Source organism: Scomber scombrus, chromosome 18 (genome assembly GCF_963691925.1).
Source record: "Scomber scombrus chromosome 18, fScoSco1.1, whole genome shotgun sequence".
Taxonomy (NCBI): domain Eukaryota; kingdom Metazoa; phylum Chordata; class Actinopteri; order Scombriformes; family Scombridae; genus Scomber; species Scomber scombrus.
The window spans coordinates 3,149,812-3,165,316 of NC_084987.1; the positions used below are offsets into that span (position 1 = coordinate 3,149,812).

Genomic DNA, 15,505 nt, shown 5'->3' on the forward strand with positions numbered 1-15,505 from the left:
AGTTCAACATTACTATGTCCTCATCAATGAACAGAGTGACTTTGTCATTCTGTTATTGTGGATCATCATAATGTCAGCCTTCTACAGACATCAATCAAATGTCACCACAACATTCAGACACATATTCATGTCAACACTGAGCCAATCTGTGTGTGTTTGTGTTTGTGTGTGTGTGTGTGTGTGTGTGTGTGTGTGTTCTGAAGGATCAATATCAATGATCAGACATTATTCATTAAAACACATTAAAGAATATAATAAAGAAATATTTCTCCTTCATCAAGTAAACTTAATCAGTTTCAAACAGATATTAGTTGAGAGGATATTCTGTATATAGATGTGACTCTTTACCAAAAAAATGTCTACAGTTCATTTAAACATTAAAACTGGAACCAAAAAAATTACACTTGCTTAAAACCCCTCAATACCCCCCCATCTTAATAAAACACCACATCAACTAGTTTGACATTATCTTACATTATCACTCCTTCATATTAAATAAAAGTTAATGGAATACAAATCTTGTAAATATTAAATATAATTTGGGGAATCTTGTCAGGTCAAGTGAATCACATCAGGTGTCTCAAAGTGTAACCACCATTTAAAAGTCCATTTTGTTAAAATTGTGAAGAAGGCCATATACCATGAAGTGGTTTTACAGAGAAGGACCCCTGATGACACACAACTAACAAGTACTCATAAACTGACGTTTTTTGGACTTAGTCAGGTTTGCTCCGTTTACATGTCCGATGGTGTAACCCTAAAAAAACATTAATTCATAAGAACTCATTAAAATTAATATTTACTTTAAGAATTACATTTCAGACATTGAGACCAAAGCCTTGTGCTTACACAGGTGTCAAATTAGATTTTAAAATTAAAAGTCAAAATGGTATAACTGCTTACATCATTTCAGTCCTATTATTCATCATTTGAGACAATTTTTCAAATATCAGTAGTTTATGATGCTAATTAAAGACGGATCATAAAAAACCTACTTTTGAACATGTACTGTAGCTTTAAAAACCAAAAAATCTAATAATCAATTTAAATGAGAAGTGTTACTCAAACATAACATCTGTGAAATATAATTATTTACATTTCTGCTATTTCATTACTAATATTAAAAAACAACAATAACACTTTTCCCCATTAGATGCCACCTTCTAACAAGGAAAAAGTGGCTCGTCACAGAGTATGTGTGAATGCATGAAACAGCTGGGTGGGAAGAATGTCTTCATCTGGCTTCAACCACCTGACTCTTTATAATATAATGACATCATCTCTGAGCCAGAACCTCTGAACTCATGATGGAGGACTGGAACCAGTTCTACCCCCTCTCTGCCCACACACATCTTTTAAAGATACATTTTCCAAAATTCTTATTGTCAGATCAAATATTTATCAACTGTATTCACAATATAAAACAAGTTATGAGTCAATTTATGAGTTGTTGTCAGGTGTAAAATGTTAATCTAAAGTTATAAACGTAAAAAAAAATAAACGTGAACTAAACTGGAATACATGTAATACACTTTTGCAATGTAACAAAATTGTTGTTTTTAAGATATGTCCTGCTCAATATTGACAAACGGATTAAAATTTAAATGAAGGAACACTCTTCACTTTTTTTTCTTTTCATTTGATGTTTTAAAATGAAATTTTTTTTTTTATAAATACACTGTAGGTGATTCAAATATTTAATTTTTTATCATTCTTTGTGATTACACCATGGGACACGTTCAGGGGTCTTCCTTTTGGTTAAAAAAATGATGCAAATGTCATTTCAAATGACATAAAACCAACAAAAAAACAAAATAAACATATTAACAGATAGATTTAGACATTTTTGTATTTCTTATTTTACCAACTCTTATTTGTCACTGACCCATGTACATAAATTAGGTTCAGTTGTTAAACATTAAGATCAACAATAGTAACATACAGTCAGTGAACTTACATCAGAGTCTCCAGGCTACTGTCTGGACTCTCCTTAAGATCAGACAGCAGTTGCACAGATGAACTCTTCAGGTTGTTTTTACTCAGATCCAGCTCTCTCAGATGGGAGGGGTTGGACTTCAGAGCTGATACCAGAGAAGCACAGCTGGTCTCTGACAAACTGCAGCCACACAATCTGAAAAAAAGAATAAATTATGTAGCTTAAAATCCATTTATAATCCAATCAGATATGTTCAGGTTTTAAATATGTAGATCAACATCACTATGTCTGAATGCATATTACAATGAGATAGTTTGAAGTACGTGAATGAAATTCGGTTTATATATCAGGTCCAGGCGCACAAAAAAGTCATGGGACCCACAATCCAACACCAATAGGATTTGGCCGTTTTGATAAACGTGCAATTTTTGACATTTTCACCCCTTGTGCTGGATGAGGGTCCCACCCTGAACCAATGCATGTGTCAATACTGGATCTGAGTCATAGCTCCACCTACTGGCAACAGGAAGTTACATGTTTTACACATTGACGCCCTGTGCGTAGCACGTTGAGGTGATCCACTTCATATTTACTCAGAATTCACATTCAGTCAGTATCATCCTCAGACCTTGAAGATGAAAAGTTATCAAAATCTTTTGCCTCCGTTATACCTTGTGGACAATGTCCATGCTTCGCCATAAAGCAGGAAGTCCCTATAACTCCTACATACATTGTCCGATCTTTGCACACCCAACACACCTGGTGAAACATTTTAAGTTCAATGTGATTGGTTGTGGGTGTGGCCAGGGGACTCCATAGCACCCCGAAACGCTGGGTCATGTGCCCAAAAACTGTCTCTGATCTTCATGAAGTTTGCAGGACTCATAGGTCTCATCAGTATACCCAGGAATTAATTTTTTTGCCCCAACAGGAAGTCAGCCATCTTAAATGGCGTGCACCGATTTTCAGTTTTCCTACACCGTTTAGAGGACTTTAGGAAGTTCACAGACTCACTAAATTTAGCACGTAGGTTAACACTAATGAGAACTTTAATTTAATACCACAACTGCCCCTGGGTGTGGCACAACAGCACATTACCGTAATGCCTTTTCCCATTTTGTTCGTACTGACAAACTCCTACACTCTCCAAATTTTGCACATTCATCAAGAGTCACGAATATTGACTTCTGATATGGGTCTGTCTTAAATGGCAAGATGGCTCTACAACGCCCCCTGTCCTCCTACATGCAACTACATGAACAGTAGTACAGTATGGATATGTATCATGCACAGACACACGAAAAAGCCTCTTGGACCCCCACCCTAAGTTCAACAGGAAGTCTACCATTTTGATTCTAAGTTGCGATTTTGCCGCCGTTTTTTTCCATTTCCACGCCTCGTACTTTAATGAACTCCTCCTGAAGATTTAACGCCACAGATTTCACATTCAGTCAGTATCATCCCTTAGACCTTGAAGATGAAAAGTTATCAAAATCTTTCGCCTCTGTTATACCTGGTGGACGTGGCAGCGCAGACAATGTCGATGTTTCGCCATGAAGCCGGAAGTCCTTAACTCCTACATACATTGTCCGATCTACACCACATTCCTCACACATGATGAGGGTCTTGCCCTGAACATATCTATGTGTCAATACAGTGTCATAACCATGGCGCCACCTACTGGACACAGGAAGTGTTAGTTAACTCCATCAGACTGTTCAATAAAAGCCCGGATGCAAAGACATCTACGTGCTCACTGTGTCCGCCCTGCGACTGCGGCAAGGACAGACATGCACGTACGGCACATTTAGCTGTTTGGGGTTGGGCCGAGGGAGCGAGGGCCTGTTAACGTTGCTTGAAGCTTTAATTGAAACATGTTATTGGTGGCAGTAATCATTCCTCCTGTCCATACTAACTGTGAAGTGCTCTCATCCTAAAACAGCTACAGGAAATGACAGTCTGGTAGACTCACACTTGATTTGTCTGACTCAAATATTTAGAACAAAATTCCCTCTTTGAGTTTGGATCCCTCCACTGCAGCTCAGCAAAGGAAACACTGAAGAAACACAAAAATACTTACTTGATATGTGGAACTCAGACTGCTGAAACCTCATATTAGTTTAAACTTCGGAAGTCATTTTTTACACAGAACAAGACTGGATTTTAAATTCCTGAAACATTTTAATTCTACAGATTTGAGCTAAAAGCTAATTCTGAAAATGTATTAACCAAACATCTGAAACTTCAATGAAGGATTTTAATTGAATATAATCTAACAAATCTACAGTCAGTGAACTGACCTCAGAGACTCCAGTTTACAGTTCGGACTCTCCAGTCCAGCACACAGAAGCTTCATGTCTGACTCATACAGGATGTTGTAACTCAGGTCCAGCTCTCTCGGTTGGGAGGGGTTGGCCTTCAGAGCTGAGGCCACAACTTCATAGTGAGTCTTTGTGAGATAACAGCGAGAAAGTCTGTAATGACACATACAGTATATTACAACATAAGTTATCATGAAAGAGGACACTTCATATTTACTTCATGCATTTGATGACAAAACAGTTTGAGGTTTATTAAATTCCTTTAATAAAAAGCAACAGTTGAGAGATAAACAGGAAACAAGAAGAGAGAGACAGAGAATAACATGCAGCCAAGGTCCACTGCTGGAAATGAACCACTGACATTGTAGTTATAAGATATGTGTCTTAACCAGTAAACTACCAGATTCAGATTCAGATTCATTCTTTATTGTCCCCAGGGGGAATTTGTTGTCATATAACCATACTCATAACAATCAAAAGGTCAACAAACATTACCAACAAAAAACTTTTAGACATTCAACAAGATACAAAAGACAAATCAAAAACAAAAACAAAACAGACCTTCTAGACAAGACTTAGACACGAATTGCACAAACAGGTGACAAATACTGCTACCTACTGGATGTTTTATTTAGAATAGTGATGGCAGATGGAATGAAACTTTTACCAAAGCGCGTCTTCCTGTATGTTATTTGTCTGAACACTCCCAGTTCAGCTGATTGTACCTCAGTGTGTTTAATTGAAACAATAATTTGGACTTTTAATCTTTGTTTTGTTTTAATCTTGCAGACGAAGGAGAGAAAATGGAGTTACATTGAGGCTTCCATAATGTGCACAGTCTGTCTGTGTGATCTGATCCCATGTGTGTCTCCACAAAGTTAACATGAGGACATCTTGATTAGAAAAACAGTTTTACTGTCCACTATTTTTAATGTGACTGCAGGATATTTTTAGTCAGTTCAGCTCAGTGAACAGTTCCAGTTGATAAAGATCATCTCTCTTTGCTACCTGCTGCTGTCAGGTTCACATCCATAGGCAGCTACATTTACTCGCTGGTGACAAATAAAAAACAAATAAATTGTTTGATAATATTAGACTTGTACATAACTAAATATGAATGTAACTAAATAATTAGATGCACATGACAGATGACTGCATGATGTTTAGTTGACAACTTTAGGCATTTTCAAGTTACTTTATTTATAAAATATCATCTTTGTTGCTATAAAGTAGGGCTTTTTGAAATTGTGTATTTTTATATGGGAATTTTGAGTGTTGTTAACTCAGAGGCTGTTTAGTTGGGCCTCCAGCCTTTCAGAGAAGAGAATACTGATTATTTTCCCACCAATTGCACAGTTTGGCTGGACGGCCAGCTCTAGCAAGAGTCCTAGTGGTTCCAAACTTCTTCCAATTACAAATGATGGAGACCACTGTGCTCTTCAGGACCTTCAATGCTACAGAAATTGTATTGTACCCTTCCCCAGATCTGTGCCTTGATACAATTCTGTATTGGAGGTCTACAGACAATTCCTTTGACTTCATGGCTGGGTTTCTTCTCTGACATGCACTGTCAACAGTGGGACCTTATATAGACAGCTGTGTGCCAATCAATTGAATTTACTACTGGTGGACTCCAATCAAGTTTTAGAAACATCTCAAGGATGATCAGTGGAAACAGGATGCACCTGAGCTCAATTTTGAGTGTTATAGAAAAGGGTGTGAATACTTATGTACATGCAATATTTCAGTTTTTTATTTTTAATAAATTTGCAAGAATTTCTAAAGGACCTTTTTTGCTTTTGTCATTATGGGGTATTGTGTGTAGATTGATGAGAAAAAAAAGGAATTTAATCAATTTTGGAATAAGGCTGTAACAACAATAACAAAATGTGAATTGGGTGAAGGGTTGTGAATACTTTCTGGATGCGCTGTATGTTGTGATTAAATGCTGCTGTAATAAAACCTCAACCACAACCTCTGAAGTCTTGTTTTACCAAGTTTCAATGATGCCTCCAACACCCAAAGGAAGAAAAGTAGAAGAAAAAACTATGAAATCCAATAATTACTAGAAATAAATAGAAGACCTGTGTTCATTAACTTATCAGCTAACACAACCAACTGAATAATCAACATTTGTCTGCACTCACAACGATTTAAACAGCTCACGAACATCTGTGACTAAATATAACTGATGTTATTTCAGTTATAAACAAGCAGAGCATTATTTTAACAATAATAAGAATTTTTACAATTCTGTGTTTTATTTATAAAGCACCAAATAACGACAAAAGTTACTTCAATGTTTTTTCCCATAGAGCAGGCCTAGACCGTACTCTTTAAATTTAAAGAAACCCAACATTTTAAATATATGACCAAATATATTATTAATATTTGAAGAACTAAACTACTAATCTATACTGATTCATGTTATTCACATCTGGACTTACCGAGCCTTTCTGCAGTTCCTCACAGCTGGGATCAGTCTCTGTCTTCCCTCATGTGATGTGTTGTACTTCTCCAGGTCCAACTCATCCAGAACCTCCTCTGACATCTGCAGCATGTAGGCCAGAGCTGAGCAGTGGATCAGAGAGAGTTCTTTATCTGATCTGTTCTCTGACTTCAGGAACTCTTGGATCTCCTGATGTACTGAGCCATCGTTCATCTCCATCAGACAGTGAAAGATGTTGATGCTTCTGTCAGGAGAGATCTCTACAGTGTTCATCTTCTTCAGTTTGTTGATGGCTCTCTGGATGGTTTCTGGACTGTTGTCTGTCTGACCCAGCAGGTCTCCTAAGACACTCTGGTTGGACTCCAGGGAGAGGCCATGAAGGAAGCGAACAAACAGGTCCAGCCGGCCATTTTTACTTTGGAGAGATTTCTCCATGGCCCTGTTCAGGAAGTGATCCAGAGATGCGTCACTGTAGTCTTCTCCCAGGAAATCTTTCAGTACCCTTGTGTTCCTGTCGGTGTAACAGTGGTACATGTAGACTGCAGCCAGAAACTCCTGAACGCTCAGATGAACAAAGCAGTAGACTGTTTTCTTCTGGAGTTTCTCTCTTTTGAAGATCTGTGTACAAAATCCTGATAACACTGCAGCCTCTGTGACATCAAGACCACACTGCTCCAGGTCTTTTTGGTAGAACAGGATGTTTCCTTTCTGCAGCTGTTCAAACGCCAGCCTCCCCAGCTTCAGAAGAACTTCGCTGTCAGCCTCCGTCAGCTCCTCTGGACTCGTCTCATGTCCCTCATCATACTTGTTCTTCTTCCTTTTTGTCTGAATCAGCAGGAAGTATGAGTACATGTCAGTCAGGGTCTTGGGCAGCTCTTCTTTCTCGTCTGAAGTCAACATTTCCTCCAGACTTGTAGCAGTGATCCAGCAGAAGACTGGGATGCGACACATGATGTGGAGGCTCCTGGATGTCTTGATGTGTGAGATGATTCTGCTGGACTGCTCTTCATCACTGAATCTCTTCCTGAAGTACTCCTCCTTCTGGGCGTCAGTGAAGCCTCGTACTTCTGTTACCCTGTCAACACATGAAGTAGGGATTTGATTGGCTGCTGCAGGTCGGGAAGTTATCCAGATGAGACCCAAGGGAAGCAGGTTCCCCTTGATGAGGTTTGTCAACAGCACGCTGACTGATGACTTCTGTGTGACATTAGTCACGACTTCCCTGGTGTTGAAATCCAGTGAAAGTCTGCTTTCATCCAGGCCGTCAAAGATGAACAGAACTTTACAGACAGTGAGCTTCTTTGTTGTGAGCTGTAATGTTGGATGGCATTCTTGGATCAGCATGATCAGATTGTACTGCTCATCTTTGATCAAGTTCAGCTCTCTGAACGGAAGCAGAACCACCAGACTAATATCTTGGTTTTCGGAGCCCACTGCCCAGTCCAGAGTGAACTTCTGCACTGAGAAAGTTTTTCCAACACCAGCAACGCCGTTAGTCAGAACAACTCTGATGTATTTCTTTTGGTTGGGTAAGGCTTTAAAGATGTTGTGGCATTTGATTGGAGTGTCATGGAGGGTCTTCATCTTGGAAGCTGTCTCAAGCTGCCACACCTCATGTTGAGTATCAACATCGTTACTCCTCCCCTCTGTGATGTAGACATCAGTGTATCTATCGTCGAAGAGGATTTCATCTTCTGGTTCATCACTTGTTTCGGTCATTTTTTGACACCTCCTCGTCAGATTGATCTTACATATAACTAAGCCCTTCTGCAGATCACCATCTGCTGAAAGAGAAGAAAAATATAGATATAAACAACTATCAGTGTTTACATGCACTTATGTAATCAGTTTACTCAGAGAAACCAGGTTATGTGTAAAAATGGCAGAGAAATTAACACTCTCCAGGAGAAATCTACCTGGGAAATAACAAAAATAATAAATAATAATAATAAAATACTACTACTAACAATGAAAATACATTTTATTTTGTACCTCACTTTTTATTCATAGTGAAAGTCAAAGTTTCTCTGATCTACAACCCTGATAACAGTAACAAATAACAGTAACTTGTCGTGACAACCTGTCACACTTATGTCACTGCTACTTGATAAAAGTTCATTCATGTTTTCAACCAGTTGCACCCACAGTCTCTCAATAATCCAAAGTTGACTCCCGAAATTACCCGTACAATGCGAAACCAGCCTCCATAAAGTACTGTATGAGTCAGAGCTGCCGGTGTCTGTTGATCAGTTAAGGAGATATGGCCAGATGTACTGTGGGCATTGGTTCATGTAGTTATGTCTGTGTAGTTGTGTGATCATTTAGTCTATCTTCATGTGTATCTGTCCCAATACTGGTCAGCCCCTGCAATGTGTTAAAATGACTATATCTCCCTTTAATGTACTACTTTAATGTAGTATCAGTTAACTTTTTAACTACTTGTGCTGAGAAGAACACAATGGCTCAGTGGTTAGCACTGTTTTCTCACAGCAAGAAAGTCCTGGGTTCAAACCATGAATGTCTCGGATCCCTTCTATGTGAAGTGTCTGCTGGGTGCTCTGGTTCCTCCCACCATCAAAGACATGTATGTCAGGGCTAATACTGCTGTCAGTGCCCCACTGGCTAAAAGAACTGGAGTTGTACCCTGAGTGCTGCTCTGCAGTAGCCCACTACCCCTAGTGTATAGGATGGGTCAAATCAGATGCAAACGATGCATTTTCTTTAAATATATATATAAGTGCTGAGAAATGACAATGAAAATCTTAAAGCTACTCTTACCTTTCTTGCATTTCACACAGGACTTTGAAAAAACTTGAACAGCAACAACCCCTCCTCTCTCCTATGTCCCACCCCCACACTCCCTTCCCCTCCGTGAACGTGCACTACTGTGTATATATATATATATATATATACACACGTTTTCTTTTTCCCTGTGGGAGAGGCTGGAGGTGGAAGCCGTAGCCCGCTTTTGTCGGTCATTGTCAGTCGCTACTGGCTGTTTACGGCTATCTCCGTGGATCATGGATGTCATATCATTCGGACCGAATGATATGATTGGTCAGAGTTTTCACAGAATATTATGAGAATGGAATAATGATGAGTTTCTATGCCTGGTGGATCTCTCTAATATTTAAGAGTGCCATACCTTATTAATAGCATTTTAACCTAAACAAAAAAATGTGTAAAAATGTAACAAAGGTAAAGGTAGCTTTAATCTGCTGTCTGGATGTGATGTCATGTTTGTCTCTTCCTGTGACTGACCTTCTGCTCCTGAGCCGATGTTTGATAACTCCTCCACCAGATCATTCCTGTTGATCTTCTTTAAAATGCTCTTCATCACCTCCACAGCTCCAGAAAATTCATATTTCTGCACCATCAGATCTACAGCATCCCGCCTCTCTTCCTTTTCCAGCTTGCTCTTTTTGATGGGTGGGATGTCGTCCACCGTTTCATGCTCCAGGTACCACTTGAAATCCTTAAATTCATCATCTGTTAAATCTTCCAGAAGGTTAAGGAGGTCCGCCTTCGTCATCTTGGCTCTCTGGTAAAATCAAAGCACATATAAGAGACCAGTTGTGTTTCTTTCTGTCTGTCTCATTCTGTGTTTCTACTGGATCTGAATGATTTCACAAAAAGCCCAGTTTGGCTGCAGTCAGAGAAACTCAAGAGGATCATCAGTAAAAACGTCTCACCAGAAGTCTACTCAGTAGCTGTTCCGGAGCTTTCTATTGGTTTGTGTTTTCTCTTTTCATTGGTTTGTTAACGCTGGTAAACCGACAGCGCCTGAAAATGAGGATCTTGTCTCAAAGTGTGATTTTTGTTCTGTGAAGTAAAAAGGACAAAGCACAGTATTTTAATAGTCGGCTACATACGTGATTTAGTCATTAATTAAAAATTAAACTAGAGTTAAATCCATCTGCTGAATACAAAACTGAAAGTGATCTTATAAGTGATCTGTAAGTCTCCAATAAAAAGTGAGTGAAACAAGTGAGACAGTGACTGTCCTCCTGTAATATCACACGTTTTCATCCTGTTTCATTGTGCTTTTACGACACTTTTTGTTCAATTATTCAATGTACACTGAACAGTGAAGTAGGAGACATCATCCGTGAGGTAGTAAAACTTTTGAAACTAAATGTACTTATATATTCTTAGACTACAGCAGACAGAATTTGTAATGAGGGAGAGGGAATAGTAGTTAGAAACAGTCTCTTACTTTGTGTCTGAGGGTCCAGGTTCATTACTGAAGTTTGGAGTATAATCATTGGACTGGTCACTCTTCACAGACAGAAAGCTGGATTTCAGAGACTGCCATCCTCTTCCTCCTCTTCCTTCATCTCCTGGAGTCTGAGAGGTAAACCAGTAACACTGCAGACACACACACACATACACAGTATAATAAACTCAGTCCTGACTCTCAACTTAGTAGCTTCTTATTAGTTTACATTACTTTAACTACAACCATGTGTGTTTTCTAGTCATCACAAAGATAAACTTTGACTTCAGATAAACATGTGTGTGCTTCTTAACTGTGACTTCTCTCTATTTAGAGCGCAGCAGTGAGTCACTTTACATCACTGTGAGGACGCAGAAACCAGGAAAAGAACAACAGGAAACAACTTTTGAAGACTTCAAACTGTGTGATTTCACATTTTTCTCACGCAGTTTAATCAACTAAACAATTCAACTTAAAAATAATCAGCAGATTGATCAATAATGACAGTAATCATTATTTGCAGTCCTGATATTAAAACTCACCTGCCTCAGACTTGTTTTCTTCCTTCTGCTCTGCTGACTGTGAAATGGCGTTTGACAAAATACTTTCAATTTTAACTTCCTGTAGTGTGACCAGACAGAGAGTAGGTGAAGAAATGACTGTGAAATGAAGTCTGTACCAACGTTCACCTTTACTGTCTTCCTGTCTGCTTCCTTCCTCCTTACTGGAAATCATGTGTGTATATGTATTTATTTCTTTATTGGACCGTTTCTCCTATAATCATTGACCTTGTTGGGACCAGTAGTCGTCATGGAGAACAAAGTCGGGTCATAATGCAGCAGATACAGTTTATCTTTATGGATTATATTGATGCTGATAAGAAGACTTTGGACATATAATGCCTTTTATCTTGTGTTTCTAAAGTTATGTGTTTTTGAGCACAAGAGAGTTTGGTGTAATATTTTCCCCAGAGAGCGCAGGGAGCTTCAGTTGAATTAAAACTGATAGTATTAATGTTAATTTTTATCATAACTACAGAAACACCAAGTAACTGATGAGATATGATGAGATTGTCTGATGTTGACTGCTGTAAGTTATTGGTTTGATGAATGGTTTACAAACTAATTATATCTGTTTGTATTGTAGTGCCTCGATATCCTGTCTGCAGGATTTTTCTAAACTGTTTCTAACTACACAGCCTCAGATCTTCTACAGAGTGTGACCACATCTCTTCTCTCAGGTGTCTTTCCACAGACCCTGAAAACTCATCAAGACACTCTTAAAGAACAATCTAGGCAGTGTGTGTGTGTGTGTGTGTGTGTGTGTGTGTGTGTGTGTGTGTGTGTGTGTGTGTGTGTGTGTGTGTGTGTGTGTGTGTGTGTGTGTGTATTATCTACAGCTGCAAACTGGATGTATTTGCGTGAAGAGTTTTTATTCTCTACATGTTTGAGAACACAATGTCTGACATGTGTGCTGTGAAAATGCCAAATGTTAAAGAAATTGTTGTTCAGCTGCTGCATCAGCGCCTCTCTCTGTCGGGCTGAAGCTCACAAATTAAAATTTTTATTCAGTTTGAAGTTTTAACTACAAATGTATAGTTTTAAATATAATTTTAATTCATGTTGATGGCGGAGTCCACCCACAACTATAAGGATTAAGATAGAGGAGAACGATATCGTTGAAATCACTTTCAGAGCGATTTGATGAACGATAAAAACGCTGACAGTCAATCAAAATCATTATTTATTTATTTGAAGGTGTCTTTGCTCCTCTCTCACCACGGACTGACGCGCTGTAAATCGGAGCAGGATGACACCCAGAGGTGATTAATTTAGATAGGTCATTATTACAAAGATGCTTGACCCTTGTTCTCTATTATAATGTTAAAAAACAACAACAACAAAGTTAGTGGATCTTTGTACGCAGATCTGTGCTCATACCGTGTGTCACTGCCACAGTGGTGTACTTCTACACACCGCACTTCAACATCTGCTGGGTCAGTTTGGTCTGTAAACACTGAAACACTATAATAAATTCAGTTAAATGACTATTAAAATAACGATTAAATAAAAGATTTATAGATTAGAAAACAGTATTAATTACCCCCCACTACGTGACGTTGTTGAACCGGGGAATCCGTGTGTCCACCACGAAAGAGGATTCCAATTGATTTTACATTGGTATTGACATTTAAAATAATGTTTAAAAAGTAAACTAAGACGTGTTTACGTTTTTTGCCATTGTGAATCCGTTTGATCTGTGTTCGACGTCATGGGCTGCTCATGAATGGCGTGCACACGCAATTAGTCTGAATACTCAATTCTATGAATTGAGCCTGTCTTGAATTAGTTTGATTGCGTGAACGTGAATCGACCTTTATGGAACCGCTTTATCCTGATCTCATTTGTTAGGCTCATTGAAGTCAGGTATTTGACAATAAGCGCCGCTTTTCCGAGCTTGTTTTATGAAACGGGCGCCTGGTATAACGTTTTCAGTCATCAGATGTTTGTTTTTTTAACTACACGACCTGACTACTGAGACCCACAATGGACACATTTAGAGATATCATTTTTCATAGTAATTTGACCAATTTTGAACAACTTGATTTTGTGGTACACTCTAAAGATCATCCATTATTAATTTGAATCTACTAATAATTATTTTATCCAAGAGTTTGCTGAGTTTTTACATCGCTGTGAGGACGCAGAAACCAGGGGGGAAAACTACAGGAAACTACTTATGAAGACGTGAAACTGTATGATTTCATATTTTTCATTAGTTTAATCAACTAAACAATTAAACTTAAAAATAATCAGCAGATTGATCAATAATGACAGTATTCATTGTTTGCAGTCCTGATATTAACACTCACTTGCCTCAGACAAGGTTTCCTCCTTCTGCTCTGCTGACTGTGAAATGGCGTTGGACAAAATACTTCCAATTTTAACTCCCTCCCTTCTTTCAGTCACGTGTGTGTCTTATATACAACTGAAAACTGGATGTATTTGCGTGCCTCTAAATGTTTGAGAACATGTGAAAATGCCAAATATAAATAAATATTTCTATATAGTTTATTATTCTACAACATCTGCGTCAGCGTGTCTTTCTGTCTCTCTCATTTATGACACTTTTCTCTAAGTTTTGTGTTTTAGTTTTAATCTGGTATAAAGTTTTCAGTCATCCGATGTTTGTTTTTGTACCAACAGGACCTGACTGCAGAGGCCAGCAGTGGACACATTTAGAGATATCAGGCTGAAAATTACAGGACTGAGCTGTTATAGGGAAACAAGTCAGCAAGTTGCTCTCATTTACTGAAAACATTTTAAATGCAGTCTCATTTTTCATAGTAATCTGACCTCTTTTGAACACCTTGGTTTTATGGTACACTCTAAAGATCCATTATCAATTTAATAAAAAGGGAGTTCGGTGTTTTCCCCAGAGAGCACATGGAGCTTCAGTTGAATTAAAACGTAATAGTATTTATGTTGTTTCATTAACATTTGATCATTAACAGAAACACCAGGTAACTGATAAGGTATGATGAGTTATTGATTTGATGAATGATTTATAACATAATTATATCTGTTTGTATTGATTATTAACGGTTGCTGATTGTATTCAGTTTCTAGCAGCAGTATGCAGTAAATGGTTGTCCTTTTTTATGTGTTTTTAAACTTTTTTCCTAACATGATGAGCTTGATGGTGTTATTATTGACTCCTGGGGAAACTTGAAAACTCATCATTGTTGCTGCCCTTTATCTTCCTTTTTTTAATAAGTCACATTAACATTTATTCACCCAGAAAAACCTCTGCATTATATGAGCTGCTGTGTGTCTGCAGTTTGTTTACTGGTTTTTCACACATGACTTCAGGAGGAGTTTAACCTGTGACTTTCTGTCTTTGAATAATTATCCAGGCTGCTGCTGTTTCTACTTTATTTCATAAAGTTTGCAGGATTGAATTACAGAAATACTTCAGAAAGGTCCAGATAGTTAATGGTTGAAGGTGGTTTATGTGTGCAACTTTATAAACTCTGTAGTGGCTCTGTAGTCTTAGTGGTTTCAGAGTCTTTTAATGCATGTTAGGCATTAGTGAGAACGAGTAACACCATGGAGACGTGGGATTTAATCTCAGCGGGGACACGGACAGTCTGACACACCAGAGACCAAATAGATCTAACACATAGCTGAATAAATAGATCAATACACACATCCATATACAGCCTCTTCAAATATATAATAATGCATGAAACGTGTACATGTTATTGTACATTTAGTATTTCAGACTGAAATAAATATGTGTAGTTGCAGTGGGTATACAGTGTCCAGGGTTATTGCACAGTGCCACAGTGAGTTAAATGTTCATGAATTTTAATTAGGAAATTGTTGGTGTGTCTGGTGGTTTTGTCGTTCAGAGGCGAGAAGGTGGAACAGGTCATGTCCAGGGTGTAAATGGTCTGCAGTGATTTTCCTGCCTGTTTCCTGACTTTGGAGGTGTACAGGTCCTGGATGCTGGTCTGTAGACCTGACTGCCTGTTGTAGTCTGATCCTGTCCTCCTAACTCTAATCCAGACCTTTAGGATG

At 38.3% G+C, this 15,505-nt stretch overlaps 2 protein-coding genes across 2 annotated transcripts in view; both read right to left on the minus strand.

Annotated features, from left to right (window-relative positions):
- The window catches only part of LOC134000198 (NACHT, LRR and PYD domains-containing protein 3-like), a 47,651-nt gene that overhangs the window by 18,698 nt on the left and 13,448 nt on the right, over positions 1-15,505 (minus strand). Inside the window, exons 11-12 of the mRNA XM_062439536.1 lie at positions 4,237-4,410; positions 1,958-2,131 (exon numbers count right to left, since the gene is read on the minus strand). Coding sequence (XP_062295520.1) covers positions 1,958-2,131; positions 4,237-4,410 — 348 coding nt within the window. The remainder of the gene's footprint in view (positions 1-1,957; positions 2,132-4,236; positions 4,411-15,505) is intronic.
- Positions 6,250-10,565, minus strand: LOC134000196 (NLR family CARD domain-containing protein 3-like). The gene is made up of 4 exons (XM_062439533.1): positions 10,399-10,565; positions 9,968-10,247; positions 6,705-8,490; positions 6,250-6,354 (listed from the first exon to the last, which is right to left on the minus strand). The coding sequence occupies exons 2-4, from the start codon at positions 10,236-10,238 to the stop codon at positions 6,351-6,353; spliced, it is 2,061 nt and encodes a 686-aa protein (XP_062295517.1). The 5' UTR covers positions 10,239-10,247; positions 10,399-10,565; the 3' UTR covers positions 6,250-6,350.

Excerpts from the sequence above, each read along its gene's own strand:
- LOC134000196 (XM_062439533.1), bottom strand. The coding sequence starts at position 10,238 with ATGACGAAGGCGGACCTCCTTAACCTTCTGGAAGATTTAACAGATGAT. Across the intron at positions 8,491-9,967 it reads CATCGGCTCAGGAGCAGAAG|CAGATGGTGATCTGCAGAAG; the intron begins GTCAGTCACAGG and ends CTTCTCTTTCAG.